At 38.3% G+C, this 27,987-nt stretch overlaps 1 protein-coding gene across 4 annotated transcripts in view; it reads right to left on the bottom strand.

Annotated features, from left to right (window-relative positions):
* Nucleotides 1–286: 286 nt before the first annotated feature.
* Nucleotides 287–27,987, bottom strand: part of EBF2 (EBF transcription factor 2) — a 132,641-nt gene continuing 104,940 nt past the window's right edge. Inside the window, exons 7-17 of one of the 4 annotated variants that reach the window (XM_073622236.1) lie at nt 25,986–26,067; nt 22,347–22,464; nt 16,953–17,083; nt 13,512–13,638; nt 11,191–11,279; nt 10,442–10,507; nt 10,169–10,343; nt 9,486–9,671; nt 8,362–8,529; nt 6,982–7,067; nt 287–2,471 (exon numbers count right to left, since the gene is read on the bottom strand). In XM_073622236.1, the coding sequence (XP_073478337.1) occupies nt 2,466–2,471; nt 6,982–7,067; nt 8,362–8,529; nt 9,486–9,671; nt 10,169–10,343; nt 10,442–10,507; nt 11,191–11,279; nt 13,512–13,638; nt 16,953–17,083; nt 22,347–22,464; nt 25,986–26,067 (1,234 nt within the window). In that variant the 3' untranslated portion in view covers nt 287–2,465. Of the gene's footprint in view, nt 2,472–6,981; nt 7,068–8,361; nt 8,530–9,485; nt 9,672–10,168; nt 10,344–10,441; nt 10,508–11,190; nt 11,280–13,511; nt 13,639–16,952; nt 17,084–22,322; nt 22,465–25,985; nt 26,068–27,987 lie in introns of all 4 variants that reach the window. The other 3 variants (XM_073622235.1, XM_073622238.1, XM_073622237.1) reach the window with 3 other exon arrangements.

Below are 27,987 nucleotides of genomic sequence, written 5' to 3' on the forward strand. Positions count from 1 at the left end.
CTAAAGGCAAATACACTGTGCACTTTGCAAAGTACAGTTGCTCCAGAGCAAAAGAATGAGCAGAAGATCTGCTAACTGTTTTTTTTTTGTTTTTCCTTGCATGTGATTGTGTATTCTTTGCAAAGTGAAGCTTTACCTCATTTACTAAGCTTTGGAGCAACTGCACTTTGCAAAGTGCACAGTCTATTTGATTTTAGTAAATCATCCCCTAAATGTCATTGAGTTAGAGCTTGGATGTACTTGAAGTACAGATAGATATATACTTGTATTGCAAACCACAAAACTCTGGATGTATTACAATCCAGTTAATTTTTATTGTTTTTTAGCAATTTGTTGCATTTTTGCCAGTAGTACTAAAAAGGCAATGTGCCACATGAAAAATGGGCATCCAGGAGTCAGACATAGTATATTCAACACCGCTTAAATATAAACTGACAGCACTGTGGCATACAAAATAGGTTTAGTTATCTCAACAAAAGCAAGTGTGACTACTACATGTTAGTTAAATGAAGTAGATAATTTGATTAGTTTCTATTTCCCACTGTGGATTTCGCAAACTATAACTGCATCTGGCCTGTTGCTTATACATGCCTCCACAACTGCCTGTCTGAGCAAAGTAGTTCCAGTTCTCAGATTGCATACCAGTGTGTGGCAAATGCATGCCAATATCTGCATAACTTTGCAGGGTGCGTTTAGAGCTGAAAACTCAGGAAATTTAAATGAAAAAAAAAAACACATAATGAGCCAATCAGGTTCTGCTTCATGCACATGTGCTGATAGTAAGTGTGTTGAGCAGAGAGATGACATCAATATTGTGCTGCTGTTGTTTAATGTGAGCAAGCTAGAGCTGTTAAGCCGGCCACAGACTGTATCTCAGCCAGTTCAGCAGGGACTGTCCGAGTTTCGAACCATCTTTGGGTAGGCTGATTGATTGGCCAATCAACTTGGGCAGAACCAGCCTGTCGGAATTTTGCAGTGTGTTCTCCAGGCTGGGATGGTCCCCCTGGCAGAAGAACACAATAGCTCCATGGGGAGGGAATCAAGCAATTTTCTTTCCTGCATCCCATAGTTGCAGGAAAGAAAATCGCTCCATCTATGGCCAGCTTTAGACCATGTTTTCGTCAACAAGTTGAGATTTAGGATCCGGTTGTGCTGTGTGGAGACAGTATAAGGATCACAAGAGTAGCTGCACAGATTTACAAACCCTTTGGCAGGTTAAACATTTCCCATGTTTGTATTTGAATTTTGTATTCCTTTACTTCCTAGGAGTTCAGCTTTAACGTGGGAAATTGTTCTGACCCTTTTGGAAATATTAAAATATTGAAAGGTAGGCTCAAAAAAATAACCAATCTTTCAACAGTTGGTTCCTGTCATACAGTTCCATGTGAACATTAACAAATAAAACATTGAAATCATGGGCCCTAACTATGTACGATGTTTGTGTGATTGCCTAATAATATCCATACTATAACCCTGTTAAGACAATAAAATAAAGGGCATCTTTATAAATATACTTGAAAATACTCCTCTCCTCTTGCCTCAACCCTATAATGCTTGACCACTGGTGTAGAACATTGAACATCTGGGTCCCCTTTTTAGAGATCTATGCCTAGGGCTACTGCTTCTGTTGTAAGCCACCACTGTGTGTGACCATCCATCACCCACTAGAGGAGGCCTAGGCAGATAAAATTCATGTTGTTAAATATTTCAAATGACAATTATACATTTATACGTTGTAATTTAAGACAAGATAGCAGTATGAGTAGCCAAGCCCAGCATTGATCAGAATTGGACCTAGACGCATGCAAGGTCCTCAATGTGTATTATCTGTGAGACCGTGTCTCCCATCACCCATTTTATCATTTATTATTATGTTGATCTTTCGTCCTAATTCTAAATACAATAAGTTACAAGTTTATTCAATTAAATAATGTAAAACATATTAAACATTAAAAAAATGTAAGCATTTAAGCAGACACATACAGCAAAGGAAGCAGATTATCCTTGAAGATAAAGGATGCAGAGTCCTCCCTGCCGATACCCTGTTCAGTCCCTTTCGTAATTTTATTTTTATTTTATTTTTATGATCGTCCCAAGGCGCAAACATAAAATCGGTATCAGAAAAAGTTGGCTGAAAATAGAAATAGTTTTTTTCCTACAAAGAAGAAAAAAAAAGTATCCAAAATATTCCATGTAGTTGTCTGATGAAATCCCAGCACTGTACAGGATTCAGTTTAGTGTGTTCGCCACCAATCAAACGTAAGAAGCATTATTCCCCAAAGGCCTCCTCTCCCTGGTATGTTGGTGGTGGATCTCTATAGATACAGACAAGATCCTGGCTTTGTAGATCCAATTCCAGACATGGACCCTGCCATCACACACAATGTCTTGTTTTTTTTATCTTCACTTCTGATACATATACAAACAGTTCAGTCTGTTTCACATAGGAGGGACTACCAACCCCGTCATAGCTAAAGACAAAAAGAACAATAAAAAAGAGTCAGGCATTAAATCTATAATGATAACAGAATATGTATATATTTTTTTCATTTAAATTTCTTAAAAAGAATTGGAAAATTGTAAACATCAATATAATCTTCAGTAATTTGTATAAAACAGGTGGCTGTGTTGTATATACTTTCAGTCTGTCATTTTTTTAAAACTAACTAACATAATTCTGGCAGTGAATATTTTTATTACTGTCTGTAACATCACTAGGAAGATTTCCCAATATTTCCTGTCCCTGTATCACCAAAACAAAAAATGACAGCTTGGGGAATGGGCAGTTGTCACTGGTACAGGAAGGCACGGAGAACAGAACAATAAAACATTGCCAGTCATTTTCCTGCTCTGAAGATTATGTAATTTTGAAGGCAGTAAAGAAACACAGGCAACTAGTAGCGGTTAATTAGTTGTGATTTTTGAAAGTCCTTGTCTTCCAACTTTGTGATTTATTTTTTAAAGCTGAACTGTAGGCAACATTTCAAAGTTGAGGATAGAATTTGGATGGGTTTCTTATTATTGTCTATTTCCTCATAAGGGAGAACATTTCTTCTGACTTTCTGTCCCTGACAGGAAGTAAATGAAAAACTCCCCAAAGTAAAGGCAAAACACACCACTGTCTCCATAACTAGCGTTCCGATTAGAAGGTATCTCCTCTACTTCAGTTTTGGTGGCCTCCATAACATTTTACACTTCCAATTACTTCCTTACCAAAATAAAATGGTCACAGTATTAATTTCTTCAACAGAGAAACAGACAGCAAAAAATGACTCCTTTCCCACTCTATCCTTTGAGTGGAGTTTGATTTCTATAGTTTGGATTACATTCCGCTGCTGACACTCCCAAAGGGGAAATTTTCAGTGTGTTCCGTAATGGGACTGCTATTTCATTTTCTTGTAGTTTAGGTTTTTGTTCAGTAACTAGAAACCATAGACTGTTTACATGTCATGTATTTGAATCTATTTGTGCAAAAATCTTTTGCTGGTTGCATGTTTGCAAAAGCCAAGGTCTGCTACAAATATATTAGAAAACACCTAGCAGTAACATTGCTCGAAGTTCCTTCTACTAAGCAGGCTGTTTTGCTGCAGGGATGGCTTTAGGTAGAGTTTATTGATAACTATCTCTAAGTTGCTTTCATTTTAGTGGGGAGATAGGGGAAGCTCTGAGACCCAACATCAATGGTTTTCAGAGAGCTGGGGAGCACAGCATGGAAAGTAGACATGAGTACAGATAGAGAGTCAATGAGTGGGATGAAAAAGTAAGAATGGACATCAGGGAATCAGAACCCAACAAAACTGGTACCATATCAAGTGACAGGGTCTTCTGACTCATGCCATGAGCACTCATCATTCCTAGATGGCATTGTGAGCCACAGCAAAATTCAGGAGTGGTATTAGAGGTCCTTTCTCATCCTCCTTAACATTGAAAAACCCTTAAAATAACTTTACAGTCTAGGGAAATCCCCTTACTATGATGATCAGTAGGAAGAATGTTCCTTATATTTGTGGTCATTGGGAATGATCCCCCCTTGCAGATAGCTAAAAATTAATTTATTTCAATGGCTACTCAACTTGTAGACAGGAAATACTCATAGCCTAAGGATGCCCGAGCAGCCTCTGAAGGGACCCTGGTTAGGAAAGGCTGCCTTAGAATTAAGTCTAGTGTACACTCCTTTAGCCTCCATCTGTCTAAGTCCTGCATGTAATAAAGATGTACATGGGCAACATTTCAATCACACGCCCGTCTGGTCATGTAGGTAACTCATCTCTGGTGTGTGCATTGTTTACAACAGGCTTTTTCAGCATGCCATGGATCACAAATGCAGACATTTATCACAGAATAATGTTGTGCTGCCCTTTGCAGATGTCTGCTCAAGCCTCACTGTCCCTGACAAGTCACAGGAATGGCAGTCATAGCAACACGTATTCACACAGGCTTTGCTGAATCTGAGGTGTAATACAGGCTGGTTTCCTGCCTGGCTCCTCATCTCTCCTCTGCCCTACAGTGTGTTGGCTGAATGGCTGCCAGCGCAGGGATGAGGGGACATCCCTGGGGTATGAGGGAGACCTTTCCGAGGCCAGTGCTGACAGACTGGGCCTGGGAGTGAAACAAGATCCCTGGGTATTCCCCAGCCCCTGCAGCGATCAAGTTACCATTGTAGCATTTAACTGTTTAACTGCTAGAACGCATATATACCTAACTAAATATACCTAAGGCCTCTCTACTTTATAAAAAAAAAATATGAAATATTATTACAAAACTAGTGAAAGCTAAAAACTGCACATCTTCTGTGAAAAAATATAATATTTTACTAAATAGCTATCATATAAATTAGTAGGAAATTCATAATCGTGCATTATAAATAATACACAATTTGAAAAACAACATATGCAATATCTGTTTTCTGAACACCTTCATAAAATAGTGACTTTTCCCACTAAATCCAAGCAGGTCTAATCTTTTCATTTCTGACCTGTGTTTGGGAAAATAAAGGATTTCATCTGATTCTGTAGGCACCATTGTGTTTTCTAACTACCAGTATTTGGTTTACAGAGTTAAAAATTGGAAAAAAAACATAGCTGTGTTTAGCTTAACCAAAGATCCCTTTAGTATAAAAAATATATTTGATTGATTACTATGGGAAAAAACTTTACGTTCTGTCCCAGATGTGTTTGTAGCCATATGCATAAAGTAGACCCATTGACTTAAAGCGGAACTTTACTCTCCCAATCAACATTGATTATTTTTCTGCTAGCATTAGCAAATGGATAGGAAAGTATGCCATATTTACTTTACGTTTTAAACATTTTTTTATATTTATTCAGTTACTTCCTGGTTTCTTGCCTAGGCAAATGATGTCATACATCCCATGAGTCTTCAGGAGAGGTGGAGGGTTTTTCTTAGCTGAGCACACTCTCATGCATGCATGCTTGAACTAAGGGCAGATGGATTCCAGGAAGTAAATGCTACATGAATTATTTGCCCTTCCTATAGATGGCCATGGCCAGAAATGCTAGGTGGTGTTTTTCAAAGCGATTTCTCAACAAAGTAAAGCATAAGGAAATGGATGGATGGGGGAGTTTGCTTTGAATATTGAAAATGAATTAAATAGTGTTTGTGGTGCTCAGATGCAGTGAAGATCCGCTTTAACACGTAACTACACCTTTGCATATTTTTGAACAGAGGCTGGGACATTTAGGCCTGGTTCACACCTATGCATTTTTTTGTGCATTTTCAGTTTTGCAGAAACACACTATAGTCCATTTAACATGGTTTCCTATGGATGAGGTTTGCATCTGTGCATTTTATGCAAAGGGCCAGGGACTTTTTTCAGGTTTTTGGTTCCGTAGACTTCAATGGATCAAAAGCGTGTATTGAAAAACGCAAAATGCACCTGGAATATGCAAACTGCAACATGCATAGGTGTGAACCAGGCCTTAGTGTGCATTATCTTGCTGAATCGGGGACAGGTGAGTATAGGACTGGGAAGGGTGGCTGGGAACAGGGTGCCTACCATATAAGTGTAACTGCACAAAAGGTAAATTATAGGGTGGCTACTAAAGCCAACGCTGATTTTTCATTTTAAAGAGCAGCTGAGGTATCGGGTTTTTTTAAATATTTGACCCAAACAGGAATTTAACTTTAAAAACTTTTGAGCAATAACCTAAAGCCACAAATCATAAATCATCTCTCATTGTATATAGTTCTCTTATATCATGAAATGCAAAAAATCTAGTTGCTATGGGATATTAGATGCCATTCATGTTAGCACTACTTGTGTTATAAGTTAACATATTTCTACAAATCTTTTCATGGAAAAGGATGCAGGAGAGAATAGTCACTTTGTGCCTGTATGTGATAGTGCTGCATTGCCCAAGCTGTATATGAAATTTTATGACTGGTCCTGTCTGAATTCTCCACTCCAGTCAAGCAGAACACTACAGCTCCATGCTGTGAACCCTGCAGAGATTTCCCAGCAGCCTCTGTACTCTATGTTCTGACAGGCCTAAGTCCCAGTGGAAGAGGGACTTCAGAGCTCCGACATAACTAGTGGGGGCTGCAAAACACTCGGGATGGCTCCCAGAAATACTCTGTATAAGTACAACCAATAAATTCACTATTCATAATGCAATTCCTACATTTTATCCAAAACAAATTCTAATATGACATTTATAAGAATCCTATTTAAAAGAAAAAAAGTACAATGCAAGTGGCATAAAGATATGTAAAAAAAAAATTTAAAAAAATTTGTGTGGGTTTCCTCCGGGTACTCCAGTTTCCACCCACACTGCAAAGACATGCTGGTTGGTTAATCGGCTCCTGTCTAAATTGGCCCCAGTATGAATCTGTATGAATGTAACTTAGGGACCTTAGATTGTTAAGCTCCTTAAGGGTAGGGGCTGATGTGAATGTATAATAAATACATTGATGGCGCTATATAAGAACCTGTAATAAATAAATAAATAAATAAAAGAGCACCTCTTGTGTTCGGTGGTGTTGAATTGTTGAATTGTTGGGTTCAAACCAGGGACCGCCAAGGACCTTATCTGTTTCTAGCTTGTATGCTAGATAACATAAGAGATAATGGGTAATTGAAAATTCAGTCCATCTTTGCAACATTTTTGTTATCAGTTTGCAGTTAACAGAGTGAGCTGAGGGCCCCACTCAGCCATATTGTGGCTTTTTTAATAAATTCTTTATCTTGGTCTGTGGTTCCCTGCATTTCCTAATCTGTGTCCCCTGCTATTAATGGTGTTCTTTTTTGTGGTTCCCCGCCATTCCTGGTTTGTGGGCACACTATGCACTTTGTATTGTTTAGACAGAACTGCCCAACGGTCTGTTCATATTTACATGAAGCACAGACTGGCACCAGTTCACCTGAATTTAGGTTTGTAGTACACTGGCCTAACTTGCCAGCAGTCCTAAGGTGCAAAATTTGTTTGATCATCTCTATCCCTAATTCGACATATTTGTAAGTTACTTTTGTTCACTGCAAATTAGTTCCATAGTATGGCAGGTGGAGAAAAAGATGGATCTTATATGATAAGCCCTGCTGGAGTAGGAAGTGGTATGAATGCTGATCAAGCACTCTGTAAGGTTTTGCATAATATTTTGCTAGTTATATGAAAACTGAATTTACAGTTTTGGAATTATTATTTAAAAAAATTGGCTCCATCACATATCTCTTTCTGCCTTAACAAACAAACTTCCGTATGATCAAACAGTTAATCCATTTAGAAATTGTTCATCTATCTACTTACTAATTCAAATATATTTTTGTGTCATATACAGTAGATCTTAGAGTTAGAGAAAGAAAGTTAGAAAACAACTCTCTAATGAGGGCACCTTCAGGAATAAAAACTGAGGTGGGAAGGAGTTAGAACCTCTGTGAGGTTTTAAAAGTACTTACAATAGGTTTCACTTGTTCTGCTAGGCTTTGGGATGCCTTTAGGCCTTCCCTGATGTCCCCTGGCTGAGCTTTCTCAGAGGAAAATTCTGTAGACTTCTTCCCCCGGGGGACGTGTCATAGCTTGTAGTGCTCCCTTTTCCCATCTCCATAGGCACAAACATGCACTTTAACAATTTAATAAGATTTATTTACCAACACTAATTGATTATTTAAACACTAGGTGTGTTATTTTAATCACATGCTAGCTTTCCTTTTATTATCAACATTAAGAAATGTAGTTATTGCAGGTGACTCCTCCACTTTCATTTTTCACAAATTTTCATATATAAGCCCCTACTAGTAAATAGCTTGTTTAACGGAATGGTTTTCACCTGTTTAGCAAAAACAACATATACCACATTATATTTCACATTTTTGGGTGTGCACTTAAACATCCCATGTGCTCTCACCTCTAAAACCATTACCATTACCACTGGAACAGGCTGGAGATGGGGAACCCTGCGGTCGAATGACTGGAGCAAAGGCACTCTTCTGTTTCATGGAGGGGAAGACGGAGGAGGAGAAAGGCAGTATGGATGAACTTCCAGATGATCCCACGGGTGGGCTGGAGGGCATAACTGCAATGCAAGTATGGGCACAGTCAGACAGAGAATAAGTCAATGTTGAAATCTAGACCGTGCTCTTAGAAGACTAATCTTGGTCTTGCTGGTGGTCTTGGGTCTTAGGTCTAGGTACAGTCAAATAGGTGAGGGCCCAGTTACAACAGTGTAGGTCTAGGTCTATGCACAAAAGACTAAATCTGCACACATGTCTAGCCAGATAAGTTTTAAGCTTAAACAAGATCGATGAGATAGAGATCGATGCAGAGATCAATGCAGATATGTCCACCTTTAGACAGGGGTAGAGGTTTAAGTATAGGCAGGGGCCCATGTACATAGTTTTGTCTGTAGGCAGAGGTGTAGCACATAGGTTACAGTCCATTCAGACATCAAGACTCATAAATCAAGTTTGAGGCAGAGGTCTAGACACAAATCTAGGTAAAAGACCCAGGCATACATGCCAAGGTCTAGATAGAGTTTTGGGTACACAACTTCAAACAAATGCCTAGGTACATAGATTTAAGTCCATGCAAAAGTCTAGGTAGGTGCAAAGTTTTAGTTCTAGACAAAGGTCTCTGCACATAGATCAAAACAGATTTCTTAAAAAGTGTCTGTATTACCCATACTAGCAGTAAACACACATATTTTATTATGTGACTTGCTCTAGAAAAACAATGCTTAGAATCTAACTGTTGGCATGGACAACGCAGACATCTTCCTTGTTCATCAAGTCATGTTCTAAATTTTACTCTTATTAAGCAGTGGGGCTAATGTATGAAAACTGGAGCAAAGAAAGTGTAAACATACACTCGATATTGCTGAGCCTGACTGGTTGATGTGAGCAACACTTCCAGTATCCCTTTCAATAGGTTTCATAAATGAGCCCAAATGAAACTGGAAATTGGGAAAACTTGGTGTACACACACCTTATAATTACAAAATACACTGTGAAGATTGAGAAAGAAGGTACTTACTGCCATAGGGTGATGTAGTGGGAGAGCCATTGATGAATCCTGGAGATCCCGGGACCCCCAAGTTTGACATGGGAACGTTACTGTAACCATTCATGCTGTTGCTTGGAGTGCTGTAGTTAGACTGCTGGGGAGTGGAACTGGTGGAATAGCCACGTGGGGAGATGCTGCTTGTATTCCGAATATATCCTGGATACAATAGACAAACATATAGATATATAAAGAATAAAAAATTCTATAACCATTATAGTTTTCATTTAATAAGTGTGCATAAAATGTATGGTGGTTCTAGAACATGCAAAATGAGAATGGGTGTACATAGTTATGTTTTACACTCTTTCAAGGTTGTGCTTAGTTGGGAGCCTTGAAGTGGGGGCAGGGGGGCAATTAGCAACAGCAATAGGAATTCACATACTGGGGTTGGCCAAGTACAGCTAACTGAAGGCAAGATAACAGTTTGAGGCATCAAGCAGGTATACCATTCCCTTGTGCTGTATATGGTTGCAGTATTGTTTGTTGAACTATAGTAAACCTTAAAGAGGGCTGGTTTTGTTATGTTACTGTTCTTAACTTTAATAAATAAATGGCACCAAGGGCCTTTGATGAGAGGAACAGACAACGCCTCATGGAGCCCTGGTACATGTGAAAAAGTGACAAAGACAAGTGTTACATAATGCATTACTCACCCTGGTTATTGGCCTGTGAGTCTGAAATTGTAACTCCAAGCTGCCCCCCATAGGAGTTAAGTCCCATCATGCCACCGTGAACAGGGGAGCTGGACAAGGCAGGAAGCTGATTGTGGTTTCGGGGGACACTGTACAGAACCTCAGCAATGTCTGCAGCCCTCTTCAGAATGATGTCCTTTTCATAAGAAGAAAAAGTTTGTAATTGGAGAGCGAAATATAGAAAACGTGCTCATAGATTTCTATGAGGACCTAAATCAGGTATTGAAGAATTACCTGGTTATTATGGGGGGTTCCATATAACGCCTCCACCAAATCCGCTGCTCTCTTAAGTAACATTTCCTTGAAAACACAACAAACAGAAAAAAGTAAGCTAAAAGGTTTCCTGGAATGAAAATTAGTACATACTTCCTTTACCCTCCACTGTAAAACTGGCCATTTATGGGCCAAAATTGTTGTATTATATTAACACCGTTTAGCAGTTGTGCAATGCGACACCGGATTGCACTGCAAACAATCCCACTGGTTGTAATGATTGAATTCTGCTAAAGAGAGATTATTGAATAGAAATAACTTGGTGGTCCGCATTACAATATGAAAGGGTTGCCCCCAAAGCACTGAATTTTACTTGTGTATTTCAGCAGAAGAGGTGTTTTACTGAAGGTTTCTTTTTCCAGCGGATGAGAACTGTGTGTATGGCCTTCGTTTTAAGTAAATGTAGGTGACATATCGTCTCCTGAACTGTATATTGCTAGCTATTCCTGGTTCATACTAGATCACAGGTAAAAGTTTTACAGTTCTTCTGTCCTATTAAATAAAGATGATGAAATATACAAAATAAAATAGACTATTTAAACCTATCCGAATTCCTCAGATATAAGTAATCTGCAATGTAATTGGTTGTTGTACTTTGTAAATACAATTGCCCTACTACTTTACAAAAAAAAAAAGCCATTTGTATTTATAATGTACTGAGGGCAGTACTAAGTTACAGAATTACAAAAGTTCATATTTGCTGATCTCACCTTTGCCAACCTTTCTGGGTCACCAGGATGTCTGGGGATCACCTTCTGTAACCTCTGGAAGCCATAGTCAATGGTGGGTTCATTTAATGCTAAATGAAAGAACATCTGATTAGTGGTGTCCAGCAGGGAGATTGATTTTTAGAAAGTATATCCATGAGATGTGCTTAAGTGTGACCATAAAATAGACTGGCGATTGTACCTTAGTTGACCTTAACAGCTTCAAGCCTACCAGTTCAATGGTCAGAATTTCACATCTGAGTATTTTATGTTGTTTCTGATAAACTTGTAAGTTGATTCAGCTAAAAAATGTTAAAATCTAGAGTGCAGCTTCTGTTGGATATTCAGTTTATTCCTATTGAAAATCTTGGGTGATCAGATTGCTTGCCATGTAGCTGAGACAGAGAAGCTATGACTATGACTTTATTGTGATCTTGGGAAAAAAGTTATCATCAGCAATTGCATAGGCATTTGGTGCACAGAAAGTAGATTTTCATTCTTTGTGGCTGTGAAAGTATTAATATTTAAATCGATTTTTTTTTTTCTGCCAAGCGTTCGGCTTAATAAGTTGAATAGTCTCACTACCAATAAAAGGGCTCAGTGATGGTTCTTTACAGAAAATTTAGAGATGTGCCAATAACCTAACCTGTCCATATCTCCAGAGCAATTGATCATTTTCACAGATGTTTTATGCCTTTTTCATCATATGCTCCATCTGAATGATACTTTACATATCTTAATTGTCTGGATGACATTGTCTTTGAGCTCTGTCACTGTGTACATTTATTCAACTCTTTAGATTGTAAGCTCTGCAGACTGTCACCTGTTTTAGATCAAGTCATTTTACCCCCGACTGCTGCCACTAATTTTCTCAGCAAATCAATATCAGAACATACTGTAACCTCCGCTCCTTGTTTATCTAAGAAAAACATCCTCAAATTAAATGAACAGAGAAGGTCACATCCCCACAGAAACTGCATTTCTATTTACTTTTTATTAAGTAATTAGAAGGAACATGAATTTTAATATAACAGGAACCAGACAAGAGGGAATTTAATAGAAAATCTAAGACTTGAAGGAAAAAAAAATGTAACGTTGGTTAAACTTAGACTTTCCCCTATTCCACTGGGTATGTTTAAGCAGTTTAATAATACACTTTCAGCCGCCACTGAATCTCAAACCCCAAATGAATTAAGCTGGATGAGATTTGGTATAGTCCTGGGATAGAAGTAATGTGGAAGAGGCTCTATATCACATTATGTCCCAGCTCTGTTTACTGACACCTACTGCACCTTGCAAATGGATGTAAAATGGATTTTTAGAATAATTGTTTTTCTTTATAGAATATAGTGAACCCTTTGGGAGCCCAGTGTTCTCACTCATAATGGGCAGCAATGGTTATAATTTGTCACTAAAGTAAGGTGTGAAATGTCTGCTATTTACACTAGGTGATGCTTGCAAAGTGTGATTCATTATTTATGGATTTAAATTTAGATTACCCCACATTTTCTGTTCTAACAATATTATCTGCATCATGATTCTATAGCCTGGGTTAGTTCTTCAGAAGAGAACAGGTAATAGCACAGTACTGGTCTGTACTGTGTTATTAAAACAATCTTCTGTACATGGTTTATAAACAAATTAAATATACACGGTATATATAAAGTTTTAGGAATTTGTGAAAAAGTGCTGTAAAATCAAATCAATATTCGGTGTGTCCATTTTTAGCATATAAAAAAACATCAGTTCTTCCAAGTACACCTATATGTACATTTTTTTTCTTAATATAATGAACATTTTAAATGCTGCTTCTTACTATGGACACCTGGAAACCCCAGCATACTAATTTACTGCATATGTGTTTGGCTCACTGCTGATTTTTCCATTGAATGAAAAATGGTATTAATTTCAAATAATAATGTGATTTATTAATGTTGCTGATTTATGCAAAGTGAGTTTTTTTGATAGGTTTACTTTAATCCTACCACAGAGATTGTAAAGTACAACTTTTTTCACCAGCACTCTAAAACGTATGGGGACAGATTTACTAAAACTGGAGCGTGCAAAATCTGGTGCAGCTCTGCAGAGAAACCAATCAGGTTTAATGCAAAGCTTAATTGAACAAGCTGACGTTAGAAGCTGATTGGCTACCATACACTGCTGCAATCGTATTTTATTCATCTCAATTGTTTTAGTTTTAGTCTTATTTTATTCGACTAAAATAGTATTCATTTAGTCGACTAAAATGTTTTAGTCATTTTAGTCGACGAAATTAACACTGATAAGGATGGTAGGGATTCTCTCTGATCAGCAGTCACATTTACCTGTGTAAATAAACCTTCCAGGGGCCCCTTTGCAGAACTGTTTGGATTTGTAGGACAGGGTCACTTCTACGACTCCTGGAATGTGTCGTGGTGGCGTTTGTACCCGGATAGCATGTGGAGTGATCAGCTGTGAGAATAAAAAGAGACAAAATAAGTGAGTAACTGAAGTGAATTTATTAAAATGCAGGTCTCAAAGTATATCTAAAGCCAATATCTCTCTTAGACAGTTGTTTTGGAGTATTACCACTAGAAATCTTTCCCTCAATTCCTGTTCTAGTAACAACTCCTAATTTTAGATTTTCCACTACTTTCAGTCCCAGTGATAATGGTTTCCAGAGCATACAGAAGAGCGTAAATCTCTCTTGGTCTTCTTAGTCATTTTTGTAGTAGGCTTTGAAGCAATTATTGCCCTACACATTTCCCTACACATTTAAGAATTAAAACTGTGTATCATCTTCCATATCTCTATATATGCATTTCCACTTTGAATACATCCCTGATTAAAATCACTATGGCTCACAGACACAAGACCATTGGTCTTCTATTATTGCTCTATTCCAGAATCCATATTTGATGTCCATACCTCCCAACAAATTTTTCCCCAATTCTAAGACCCCAGAAAAGTTTAGGCATGCAGGAAGTGGTATGGTTTAATGTAAGTACAGTTATATTTGTGGGGATCTAGGACTTTAAGAGGGTGTGCAATTATCACATTTTCTGGAATTAATACATATCGGGGATTTAGGGAAATTCCACTTTAAGCAATGCAATGTCTTCTATTCAACCATTGCCTAAAAGTAGCCCTTGAAAAGCAGAGCTAGGCATCCCTGTCCATAGACTGCTAACCTGCACAACAAAAATGACAAATCCAAGATACTGTGCATGAACTGCACATACCATCGATGCTTCATATCCATGCAGATGAGTCTTTGGCATGGAAAATGGCTGGTAAATGTGAGAAACAGGAAATACATATTGCCGTATAATCTGAATAGTACATTTTTAATTTTGGAACTGACTATATATATATATATATATATATATATATATATATATATATATATATATATTGTAAACATCTGGAAATAATTCCTGAGTTCATCTTTAATTTTCTGGTTTCCAGCCAAGTATTCCACAGCTCAGTTTTTTTTGCCACAGCTGCATCCTTGATATAGGTCAGACCTTGCAGTTCACCTTGAGATGTCATGTTATTTTCTATATTGGATGATCTGTTTCATTTTTAGATCACAATGCAATGAGTGACAACACATACCAAATCAGCTTCCATTGACTATGCTCAGAATTCACTTTATAATGTAAAAATCTGTTCCATATCTGCAGAGTTTGTAATAGGTCACAGTTCAAGGGTATGAATATAGCCAAAGAAAATTATGTGACTACTATGGGTACCAGCAAACTTTTTTTCTTAGTTTTGGATAACATGTAGAAACGTTAGAACCCTTGTCAGATTTTTACCGCTACCCGGGACTCTGTCTGTGTCACTGTTGCAGATTTCCCCCCACTTCTTTTCTGCTTAGACCATTGTCAACAGGACATGAAGAGAGGGTAAAATTATATAACAGAGCCCAGGATAGCAGTAAAAATCTTCCCCATGCTATCCAAATCCAAAAAAAGGTTTTGGCTTGACATACACTTTAATGGTTTTCCTGTGGGCCTCTTTACATATAGAAGCACTGAGAACTACAAACTACAAAATACAAACATTATAGAAGACAGAAGTCCATTTGGACCCCTTTCACACTGGGGCGCTTTGCAGGCGCTATAATGCTAAAAATAGCGCCTGCAAAGCGTCCTGAAAGAGCCGCTGCTGTCTCTCCAACGTGAAAGCCCCGAGGGCTTTCACACTGGAGCGGTGCGATGGCAGGACGTTGAAAAAAGTCCTGCTAGTAGCATCTGTGGAGCGGTGAAGGAGCACCACTCCTAAACCCCTCCTGCCCATTGAAATCAATGGGGCAGCAAGGCTATACCGCCGGCATAGTGCTGTTGTAGCAGTGCTTTGCAGCGGTTTTAACCCTTTCTCGGCCGCTACGGGGGAGTAAAAAGCTCAATTGAAAACATTTTTTTAAATAGCGGCATTTTACCACCAATGTACCCACCGCCCCAGTGTGAAAGGAGCCTAAGTGAAAAAAAATTCCTTATTGCTTATTGAGTTGTTGGGTCACTGGAACATGTGACAAAATTTTTAAAAAATAGGACTTTTTATGTGGCTGCTCCTGATTGTAAGCTTGCTATAGTTCATTAGGTCTGAACCAGATAGAAAAAGGTCAGCTCCCATAATGCAGTAGAAGGTTCCCCATGGCCACTAATGTAAGCAGTGCTCTCAACAGAGGGGGTGAGGATTGACACAAATATTTTTCAGCTCCTTGTGTGAAGCTCAGTTTTATACGATGACTATCAACTGCTAAACTGCAGCAACTTAAAGATTTGCAAGAACACATCTTCTGTGTTTCTAGGTAATGGACAAGATAATATGGCCCCTTATTAGCTCTTGCTGGTCCCAACCCTGGTGTGAAAGAAGAAGGAAAAATACCCCCTAAATGGGACTTTGAAAGACCACCACTATGATAAAAAAATATCTTTAATGATATAAGATAAAAAGACGTAAGGCGTCTACATAATGCATGAATACATTACATGAAAAACAGAACAAAAAGTACACAAATACAGATCATCATATCATATGTACTCTCCAAGGGAGGCACGCCATATACTGGACCTGGACACCCACAGGACACATCCACATATGGATGTCTGGATATTCATCCGCCCGTTATGTAGCCCACACTAAAAGCTCTAACGACCATCCGTCCTATGCAGTTCTGAACAACATTCACTGATGCTGGAAACAGTACACCTATAACTCTTCCATCATTATGGCCTGGTGTCCATGAAACATTCTACTTGATTTAATCACCTTCGGTGCTCTTTGAACATAGAATCATTCCATCGGAATTTATACATATGTAAATATACTCAACTCTCAACCCCTGATGAAGGTATCAGAATACTGGAAACGCGTCAGATATCAGGGTACACCACCCCTTGGAGAGTACATATGATATGATGATCTGTATTTGTGTATTTTTTGTTCTGTTTTTCATGTAATGTATTCATGCATTGTGTAGACGCCTTTACGTCTTTTTATCTTATATTATTAAAGATTTTTTTTTATCATAGAGTTGGTGGTGTATCAAAGTCCCATTTAGGGGGTATTTTTCCTTGTTTTATTTGGCTCCTTGATCCACCTATTAGCAGGCACATAACACAGACTTCAAAAGGATGTCCATGGTGAACCTTAAAAAATGCTTTTGCTGTGACTCTTTTTAAGACTATGATAAGCATATACCCTGTAAACGATGACAACCACGCAGATTTTGATAGAGTGTGCACAACCTATCTAGGACATACTTATTCACTTACCTCACTCCAAACTAGCATCGTTCCAAACACCACTTGAAGACCATCAAAAAAATTGTCCCCAATGATGATGACCATAGCACCTCCTGTAGTCCAACCTTCACTTGGGCTTATGGCCTTGATGCAAGGTGTGGCTGTAGATATATAAACATATGTCATATCACTCAATGTTCTACCCAGCAATGTTTGCCATACCCCTAACATATCATCAAGAAAACATATGTGTTTTTGGAGATATGCATGTGCGTATATTAGTGCATATGTCTGTGTTTAGAAGCTCAGAGCAGAAGATATAAAGCTGTATATTTAAGGAAAATGAGTTCCTGGATACAACTGACACATTGGAAGAAACAACAGTTATCCTCTTTTCAGCCTAATATTGGATAAGAACAGAAAATAGAAGCGTAGCCTTTCAGCAAATGAGAATGTAATGTGAACTACAGGTGTACGTAAAGCCTAACAAACTTCTCTTATTTGCTCCTGTTTAATCTGTTAAGTACACTATTGAAAGCATTTTGTTTTAACAGTAAGCCCAACATTTCCTGTTGATCCTGTCAGATATCCAATGAGCTCCTAAATTCCCATAGTGAGCTGATGGTTCTGCCTCTGTTATAAACCATCTAGTTCACCTTTGTGAACCTCAGAACACCCCCAACCTATTTTATGAAGACGAAGACAGGGGAAATATGTCCTGCCCTAGAGTGACGGCTCTTCTCCTCCATTGAAAAAGTACAGTGAGAGCTGTCATCCAAGGACAAGAAGTGTGTTACTGGCAGGATCACCAAGTGAAAATAAAGGGAAAAGAAGCCTGCAAAAAGAAAACTAATGTAACTACCACGTCCAAGGTTGGGTAGTCGTCAATATATTTCATCAATGTACTTGGGTTTACATACACTTTAATTCCATCCAAAACTGATTTTACTGTTGGTGGACTGTTGTATTTTTCATCATACTTCATGAGCTCTCTAGGACTCTGGCAGGTAGATCTCTCCTGACAATTTGGTTATATCTGAAGAGCAGTAGCAACGCTCCATAAATTTCTAGTGTGCCCTGGGTAGGGTGCCATGGCTAAAATCAATACAAAATATACAAATCACTAATCTGAAGAGTTTACTCACCAACTCCACGTCCCCCCCCCCCCCTTTAAGATGAAATGTCAATTACTGGGAGAATTCACATCTGCACTGGGGTCCCTTCTGTGTTTATCTTTGGGAAGTGTAATTTTATATTTCATAACTTCATTTTACGTTTCCTTTTCACATTCTTTTTAAGGGCGTGTTCTGGCTAAAGTTATGATTTCATTGCAGAATTGTGGATTATAACCAGACTTAAAAATACTTAACAGTCTGTCAGATAATGGAAAAAAAATCATCATATAAAAAACCAAAAGAAATACAGATTTTATAGAGAAGACAGGCCATTGGTAATAGAAAACTCCGCTGTAACACTTGTATCACTTAGTGGAGTCTACACAGGTGACAGGAAGCTTGTTGTGTCCCTTAAGGCCTGTTTTCAAGGGGTAGAAGACTGTTTGTTTTAAGAATAGATAGCAATAGCAGTGACACCCCAGTAACTTGTAAGAGCGTGCAGGGGGAAAACAAAATCCAGGAAGTTCTACACCTTCCAAAATTTTATTTACACATAAAACATAAGCTTGTCCCAGCTGTTTAATCCACTGAAGCCCTTTTGAAAATATCCATTATTTGGATAAAACCACTTGTGTCTTGTTTATTTCTCCCAACAGGTTATAAAGGGGTTTCCAAGAAAAAAAAAAAAACTATGTTATTGGGACCCCCAGCTATTTTACTGGGTTGTCTACTAGAAGCCCCTAACATTATGTCTGGGTGAACAGTCAGTTGGACAGGGTAGAAATCCTATTCCAAACATGTTACACCAGATATGGCAGCCATGGACTCCAGCTTGTGGCTTTCCTTACTGTCCCTCTCCATGAAGATTCAAAGTCGTTTGAGCCCGATACTTCTCTGTGCGAAACCTGCAGTTCATTTACTCTGAAAATAATTGGACTTGCATGAGTGACCGCCATAAACCTGTATTTTTATGGACAGTTTACAGATGCTCACATTAAAAATAAATTTCAGTGTTGTGGTGGTAGGGTGTAGCTCAATTTTTCTAAAATGAAGACCCCTCCCCATCTCAATAGCAAGAAATGTTTTGTTTTCCTGGGATCTCACCTAAAAACATTGGTAGGTATACAATAACTCATTTGAATTTTCAGATACAATGGAGTAACTACGCATATATATCAGGCTTCCAACCCCCCCAAAAGTGGAAATGTGTTTAGGCTGTGGACACTCAAATGTTTACAAATTCTTAAAACGAACATTGCATTTAAATAGCATGGTCCATTTAATGGGGCCCCCTCTCCGATCTTCGTTTACAGCACAAAAATGTTAAAAAAGTTAGTTAATATACCTACCTTACTTCCGCAATGCCTAGGCAGAGGTGACATCACCATCCATCAGGTGAGATCCCAGAGAATTGCAAGAAGCGATAATCTCGAGAGATGACACTACTGCACTGTGATATGTGGAGTGCTCAGCATTCTCCAGGATCTCATTGGAAGGATGGTGATGTCGCCCATTGCACTATGGAAGCCAGGGGAAAGGAAAGTATATTGGCTAACATGTTTTTTGGTATTTTTGTGCAGCAGAGAGAAGGTCCTGAGTGAAAAAGGGAACCATGCATAGAGTGACCTCCATAGCTACGTACACTGTGAAGAAATTCCTTTTCACTTAGTTTCATTTCAGCAGCTCAGTTTACTCTGCTTCCCCTCTGATATAGATATATAGAAATAGAGCGTGTGTACATAAAGGGGGGGAGAGCAGTGTGCAGAGACCTGCCTTCAAGGCCTTTCCTTCTTCTATTTTGAAATTTGAGGTTTAATTACTCCGCAGTGCTTTAAAGCTGTTTTACTGTTCAGAATATGGAAACATTTTAATGTCCAAAGCACACAATTCCTTTTAAATTAAAGTTTGGAATTCTAGGACCAAAAAAAAAAGGATTCATGTGCTTGGTCAGACATCCTTGCACACAGAACAAAGAACATTCATGGAGACTCCTTGGGTGACGGTCCTGTGTCTAAATGTGCTATAGGTAGAGTGTGATGATGTCATCACTCATCAGATGATGAACTAGCCATTTGTAGCTCTGAATTGTTTGGTAATATAATTGGGTGGTATAACTATTAAAGGGGTCTTTGGGAAAAACAAATCGTAAAGTCATTTAATATCGATAACAGACATGACAGTTTGTTTCCATTTGATATTTCACAAAAAATGTATGAAATCTTCAAACTTATTCAAAAAGCAAATATTATTCTGCAACGGACATTAACCCAGTCAAATTTTATAGTTTTCTGATCTGAATGCATTAAATTTAATTGAGGTTAGATTCTATATGGTTACTACATTTTGTAAGTAAGTGTTGCTGCTTGTATTGCCTAGCTAAAGAAACCCACTCAGTATGATCTTCAACAAAGCTAGAGATCAACTACTGAGATTCACAGCAGGTACGGAAAAAGTCCTCGTTGGGTAGGTATTATCTGCATCTCTTACTTTATGTTTTTATGGCTTCTTCCCCTTACATATGTGTAGGCCTCACAACTTCAAGTTCCATCAGGAGCCATAACCAGGCTCAATCTATCACTCGGTTTCCACCACTGACAGGGTCAAAGGTGCCTCAGATCTCTGGCGAGCTTCCAGAAATGAGCAGCCAGTCAATCAAGTCCAATCACTTTAACCAAAGCTGGACTCTATTCTAGCAAAGCACTCTGGGATTTATTTCCACCGTTTGACCGCCCGCTGGGGGAAAATTAACACCACACTAAATTCCTTACTGATTCAATCATTCTCTTCTAGTTCATTAATTCCTCACATGGGTAACACAGGACATGTAGAGAAAAAGCAACAGGAGCAGCCGTAGAGAGATAATATTCAAAATAATATTTCGGTATTAATAATTCTCTCTAACTGGAAAAGCTACGATGCTACAGCTTTGTAGTTCTATTTATAAAGTCTCTAGAGGTCCTATTTTAGGGTCAGCACTATATCATTTAATGAAATATATTAGCAGTAAATATGGGACAAAGTCATTAGTGTTTATATATAGTTAGTTTGTGTATATGAGGTGTATTTTTGTTTTCTGGCAAAGCAGGCACACGCCTAAGGCTCTATTTTTTTAGTACAAACAAGTTAAGATATGATATTTTTAAGTAATAAAAAAAATGAAAAGAGGTGCACAAAGCAGAGACAAGGACAAAACTTTTTTTTTTTTTTTTTTAAACTGGGTTAGGCTAAGGGAGGGTTATATCCCCTGTCTTTTTTTTTTGGCAATCCATTGTCCCATTGGGGAGATTTCCCAGAAGTGAGAGGAAATCCCCCCAAAGTGAAGGAAATGCCCGGTGGTCACTATTTTCATCAGAACTAGTGTCCTCATTGAAAGATTTACCCTCTATTCCTGTTCTACTGATCACTAAACATTTGGGATTTTCTTTCACTTTCAGTGATTACAGTCAATAGGACAAATAGAGAGGGTGAATCTTCCTAACAGTGACACAGACAGCATTAAAACCTTACAGGTGTTCTAATCCCTTTCCATTCTATTTAAAACTAAAGAAAAAGTTTTTCCTTCAGCTATACTTTAGGCACACTCACTAAAGATGGTTAGTATTATTTATTATTTCAGGTACTTATGGGTATTCTGTTGTCCCTTCTAAGGATGATGGTTGTTGTTTCACATAAAAGGTAAGTGATCTTGGTGCTCAGTGTATGTGGTTTTGAGGGATACATTTCTAAAAAAAAAGTCTAAAAGAGTAAAACTAATTTGTCTACATTAGAGTAGGGGCAGAGTAAACAAAAAATAAATAAATAAAGGTATGTTCTAATTTGAGCTTTTGATGTGTGAATAAAAATTAACTCATCAACTCATTCTAATTTTAAACTGCGCCTTGTTGACTATTTTATGTCTTGATTTTGAAAAGTAATATCCATTTTTACTTATTTGCGTGACTGTTTACTACCAATAAAACCTGTAAAACTCCATAATCTGTAATAAATGTAAGTGTATAATATTGTATTCTAAAAGAAAAAATACTAAGAATAAATAATTACAAGTTGTGGGTCGTTTGAAATCTAAATGTATATCCTGTAAAAATGGAGAAAGTGGAAAATGTCTGTGCTGTCCATATCAACCGATAATATTCCATTTGATTTTACAACTGATGGTTACGAAATGAAAGCCAGCAAATAAATGGTTGAGGTGGGAACACCTCCACTTTCCACATCCCTCAATAAAATATGTGAATTGAGTTGCAGTTCAGTCTCTGGATGCAGATAAAGAAGGAGAAGGCCGTACCGTACTCCAGACAAGCGTCCGTACCTTCCGTAGGGTCCAGCCGTCTTGCCCGCCTCCCATGCTTTGAGTTGTTATGAACAAACATGTTGTCTGACACGGCCAGGACATGTCCATCTACATTCACCGTGGTGGAGAGGACAACCTGTGGACAGAGAAACATTAGAAATGAAGTAGCACATATTGTAACACACTGACCATCTGACCACCTGAACCTGAATAATGATTCACTCCCGCTTTTCCCACATCCTTTCTAAAACATAGTCCTTTCTAAAACCATCCTTTCTAAAACAAATTAACAAGCAAAGTTAAATTTGTATGTAATATTAGTTAATTAAACCATCTCAGGTTATTAAAGCTGGAGAATGTCCAGGCAAATCTGATTATTTGATAGTATTAAGAGATCAGGGAGGCCGGCCTGGCAGTGTACAGGCCATCATCTTGTTAGTTGAACCAAGCATCTCTAAAAAGCAGTGTTTACCACCCAGTGTTCTTCCTTTAGTTGGAATAGTGATGCTAACTACTGATAAAGTAACACAGATCTAATTATCTGTGCAATATTAGGAAAGTCATAAAAACATGACCTGTTGGAGGTACTTGAAGGCTACAGCTAAAATCACAATTTTTTTTTGTCCAAGCTTAATTGAACAAGCTGAAGTTAGAAGCTGATTGGCTACCATGCAGAGCTGCACCAGATTTTGCACTCTCCAGTTTTTTAGTAAATCAACCCCACTGTTTACAACTTGTTAAAGTGGAGTTCTAGCCCGGGGAAAAAATAAATAAAAGTCAGCAGCTACAAGTACTGTAGCTGCTGACTTTTAATATAAGGACACTTACCTGTCCAGGGAGCCCGCAATGTCGGCACCCAAAGCAGATCTGTCCATCGGCTTTGGGTGCGGGCGCTGGAATTGCAAGTAAGGGAAACCGGCAGTGAAGCCTTCAAGCTTCACAGTCGTTTCCTACCGCACATGCGCAAGTCGCCCGGTGCTTTCTGAATGGTCCCGTCGTATTTTGGGATACACACAGGTCCCAGAGGGCAACGGGGGAAGTAGGAGGGGATAAAAAAAACGCAGAGGTGACGTACCTCGCCGCAACACCATGGGACATACCAAAAAGGTATGAAAAAGGAGTGTTCTTTTGTTTCAGAGTTCAATTTTTGCCTGGAACTCTGGTTTAATATTAATATTTTTAAACTATACAGAATTTTTATAGTGCCAACAGTTTGAGCAATACAATATAAAGGGAGATAGTACAGTTAAAATACAATACAAGAGGGTTAAATTCTATGTAAATTATTTTTAAGACAATGTTAAAATTAAAAAAAAAAGCTTGGTTGTGTACTTTTCTAACTGACAATTTTTGACAATATTTTTTTTTTTTTTAACAATTTTTCTTTCCCTCCATTTTTTTCAGTTCCTCTGGTTAGTATGTAGTTTGTCTGTAAACAACAACTAATTGACACAAATGCTGACCATACACATACAGTAAGTACAATAATTCAATATAACAATTGTTTTGATACAAAAACTACAAAGAAAGAGAACTTTTTTTACAATTTAAATGCGCATTTGCACATTAAGCGTAAACCAGCAGATCTGCTTTGAAAGCTTAGAAAGTAAGTCTACCAACGTTACCGTAAAATAATAAAACCCACTGTCAATGTGGCTACCCTACTATAGCTAGTTATACCAAGGAGCATAACGGAAAAATAGCACCAATTTCTCACATTCTCAGTCCCACATTCTCTTGTTACTTTGTGTATATAGTAAATAGTTAATAACTGTAAAAATAAATAAACGTATTAAGCATTGTTTCAATGTGCTGCCATTCCGGCTCGAGTAGTGAGCCTCTAGGGTCTGAGGGTCAGACAAAGCCAGGCCCAGAAACACTACACAAGAGACCTGCTGACCTTGGGAAATCTTAACATCTTATCTAAACAGATCGAGGTCAGAGGGCCACTCTGCCACCTTAACTGCTTCCATGTTTCCCTGTGCTCGAGGTGTCAGTGTGTCCCTAAGATGTGACAGGAACCTGGGATGGGAACACAACACCACCAGCATAGCAAACCTAGAATACATTGAAAGAGTAATAAAGGGGCGAGGAAAAAAAGTCAATTCTATGTTAAAAATATATTGTAATTATTAAATATTTCAGAAGTTAGAATCATGGTCACATATGGCTCCATCTATCTATCTCTATCTCTCCCTCTATATAGATATAGATAGATATCTATAGATAGATATCTATAGATATCTATCTAGATAGATATCTATAGATATCTATCTAGATAGATATCTATATTTATTTTATTTTATTTCAGGTACTTATATAGTGCCGTCAATTTACGCAGCGCTTTACATATACATTGTACATTCACATCAGTCCCTACCCTCAAGGAGCTTACAATCTAAGGTCCCTAACTCACATTCATACATACTAGGGACAATTTAGGCAGGATCCAGTTAACCTACCAGCATGTCTTTGGAGTGTGGGAGGAAACCGGAGTACCCGGAGGAAACCCACGCAGGCACAGGGAGAACATGCAAACTCCAGGCAGGTAGTGTCGTGGTTGGGATTCGAACCAGTGACCCTTCTTACTGCTAGGCGAAAGTGCTACCCACTACACCACTGTGCCGCTCTATATATATATATATATATATAGATATCTATATAGTCAAAAGTATTGGGACGCCTGCCTTTACACACACATGAACTTTGATGGCATCCTGGTCTTAGTCCGTAGGGTTCAATATTGAGTTGGCCCACACTTTGCAGCTATAACAGCTTCAACTCTTCTGGGAAGGCTGTCCACAAGGTTTAGGAGTGTGTCTATGGGAACGTTTGACCATTCTTCCAGAAGCGCATTTGTGAGGTCAGGCACTGATGTTGGACGAGAAGGCCTGACTTGCAGTCTCCACTCCAATTCATCCCAAAGGTGTTCTATGGGGTTCCCAGTCAAGTTCCCTTACACCAAACTCGCTAATCCATGTCTTTATGGACCTTGTTTTCTGCACTGGTCCAAATCATTTGGTGGAGGGGAGATTATGGTGTGGGGTTGTTTTTCAGGGGTTGGGCTTGGCCCCTTAGTTCCAGTGAAAGGGAACTCTTAAGGGATCAGCATACCAAGACATTTTGGACAATTTCATGCTCCTAACTTTGTGGGAACAGTTTGGGGATGGTTCCTTCCTGTTCTAACTTCTGACTGCACACCAGTGTATAAACAGGTCCATAAAGACATGGATGAGCAAAGGGTGGGTGAACTTGACTGGACTACACAGAGTCCTGACCTTAATCTGATAGAACACCTTTGGGATGAAATAGAGCAGAGACTGCGAGCCAGGCCTTCTCGTCCAACATCAGTGCCTGACCTCACAAATGCGCTTATGGAAGAATGGTCAAACATTCCTATAGACACACTCCTAAACCTTGTGGGCTGCCTTTCCAGAAAAGTTGAAGCTGTTATTGCTGCAAAGGGTGGGCCAACTCAATATTGACTAAGACTAAGACTGGGGTGCCATTAAAGTTCATGTGCATGTAAAGGCAGACGGCCCAATACTTTTGACAATATAGTGTATATTGACATTGGTAACATGAGTTTAAAAATGAACAATACCGTGATCTTGCATCCCATGTCATAACTTCACTTTAAATATAAAGGGTACATACCTGGAATCGTCTCATGTCTCGGGGGTTCCCTGCAGTCTTCAGACAATTCTGGTTACATTTCAAAAAGAATTTAAGGAAAAACCTAGAAAAAGGTAATGCAATGTGACAGGTTAATTGAAGATCATGGCATCATCACAGACTTAAGTGTATGTGCTTTGTTGTATGTTTGAAACCACAGTATTTAATTTTCCTACATGGTTATATATCTTTGTACTGGGATATATATTGGACAGTCATGAAAACTCCTAGGGTAGCCATAAATAATAAATAATTCTGCCAAGTTTGCTAAAATTCAAAGTGTTGATTAGTGACAGATCTCAACAATACAGACTGATGGATATGATTTTTCTTTGGCTCCCTCACCCTCATCATATAATAGAAAAGTGATTTTAGAACTGGTGGACAGTCAATGAAATGTCACATTTAAAAAATCATATCTTCTGTAAATTCTGCCATACCAGACCAGATTACCTTAAAGAGCTAACACAACTAATTAGGATTGCTGCACTTGATCTAAAAAACACATATATGACATTAGAACGGTATTAATTCCTGAAAAGAACATTCTTTCTTGAGAGACATTTACAGCCTGATGATAGCTAATTCACGAAGGTGATGTGTAAAGTAATGCATATAATAAATATAATTATCTCTTATTTTTATCACCTGCTTGAAGCTGAGAACGAGAATGCTTTATAATGTGCTGCTACCTACATAATGTATGCCAGTGCTATGTACACACAACACATACATCAGCCTCACGCCATAGATGTAAACATACTGACGCATATTAAAGAAAGCCATCATGAACAGCACCTTACCATTTAACATTCATCTAACTGTGTGATATATACATTATATGTATAATCACACAATGAGGTTCATTTACTTAAATTGGAAAGTGCAAAATCTGGTGCAGCTGTGCATGGTAGTCAATCAGATAAAAAAATCCTCAATTAGTTCAAGCAACTATTCTTGCTCTTAAATTCATAATGGTCAACATGATCAGGGGTATCAGAGGTGTGTCCATTGCCTAAATATTTTGTGCTAAAAGGTGTCTTCTTTCCATTTCAGAAGATTGGGAGGTATGCACACATATATACACTTTATGTATGTGGACACCCACCAAATTCTTGAGTTCAAGTGTTCCCGATAGTTGGTACTGTTAATACTACAGCATACAAAGACCATTTTAGACAATTGGAGTAGGCACTTTTCTGTCCCAACTTGACTGTGCCCTTGTAAACAAAGCCATCTCCATAAAGACATGGATTGTTGGGTTTAGTGTGGAGGAACTTGAGAGACCTGCACAGTGCCATGAACAACATCTTTGTAATAAATTGGAATGCTAGTTGGGAGCAAGGGCTTCTTATCCGACATCAGTACCTGATGTTACAAATATTCTCTTGGCTAACTGGGCACAATGTTCCACAGACAAACTCCAAAATATTTTGGCACATAGTGTATGAGGATTATGATCCCTGTGAGGTTAGTAATTCAAAAACATGCTAGTCAACTGGATTCCACCTAAAAGTGTCCCAATTGTGTGTGCATACATGTATACCCGTGGCTGGAACAATTAATGGTAGCCTGTAAGTGAATGGCTCAAAGTTCAGTGGAATGTTTTTGCACTAAGTGGTGGGAACATATTGGTGTTTTTTTTTTTTTTTTTTTTTTTTTTTATGGCTATCAGACTTTCTCTGCAAATTTATTAAGGAGCAGGAATGATGACAAATAAAGCTATTTGGGGTTTTATGTATTCACAGGTTTTTGCTAGGAACTTCAGTTAAAGTCTATCAATACCCCACCTTTTATTTTAGTTTTGGATGAAATGGGAAAGTTTAGAGCTCTTGTAAAGTTTTACTGCTGTCCCGGCTCCATTACAGATGTCTCCTCACTGTCTGCTGTAGTGATGTTTTACCAGACAGGAAATGAGGGAAAATCCGCAACAGGGAAAGAGACAACAATAAACAGCTGTCAAGGGTTTTAGCATTACCCCACT

The sequence above is a fragment of the Aquarana catesbeiana genome, linkage group LG03 (assembly GCF_042186555.1).
Source record: "Aquarana catesbeiana isolate 2022-GZ linkage group LG03, ASM4218655v1, whole genome shotgun sequence".
In the NCBI taxonomy this organism is placed as follows: domain Eukaryota; kingdom Metazoa; phylum Chordata; class Amphibia; order Anura; family Ranidae; genus Aquarana; species Aquarana catesbeiana.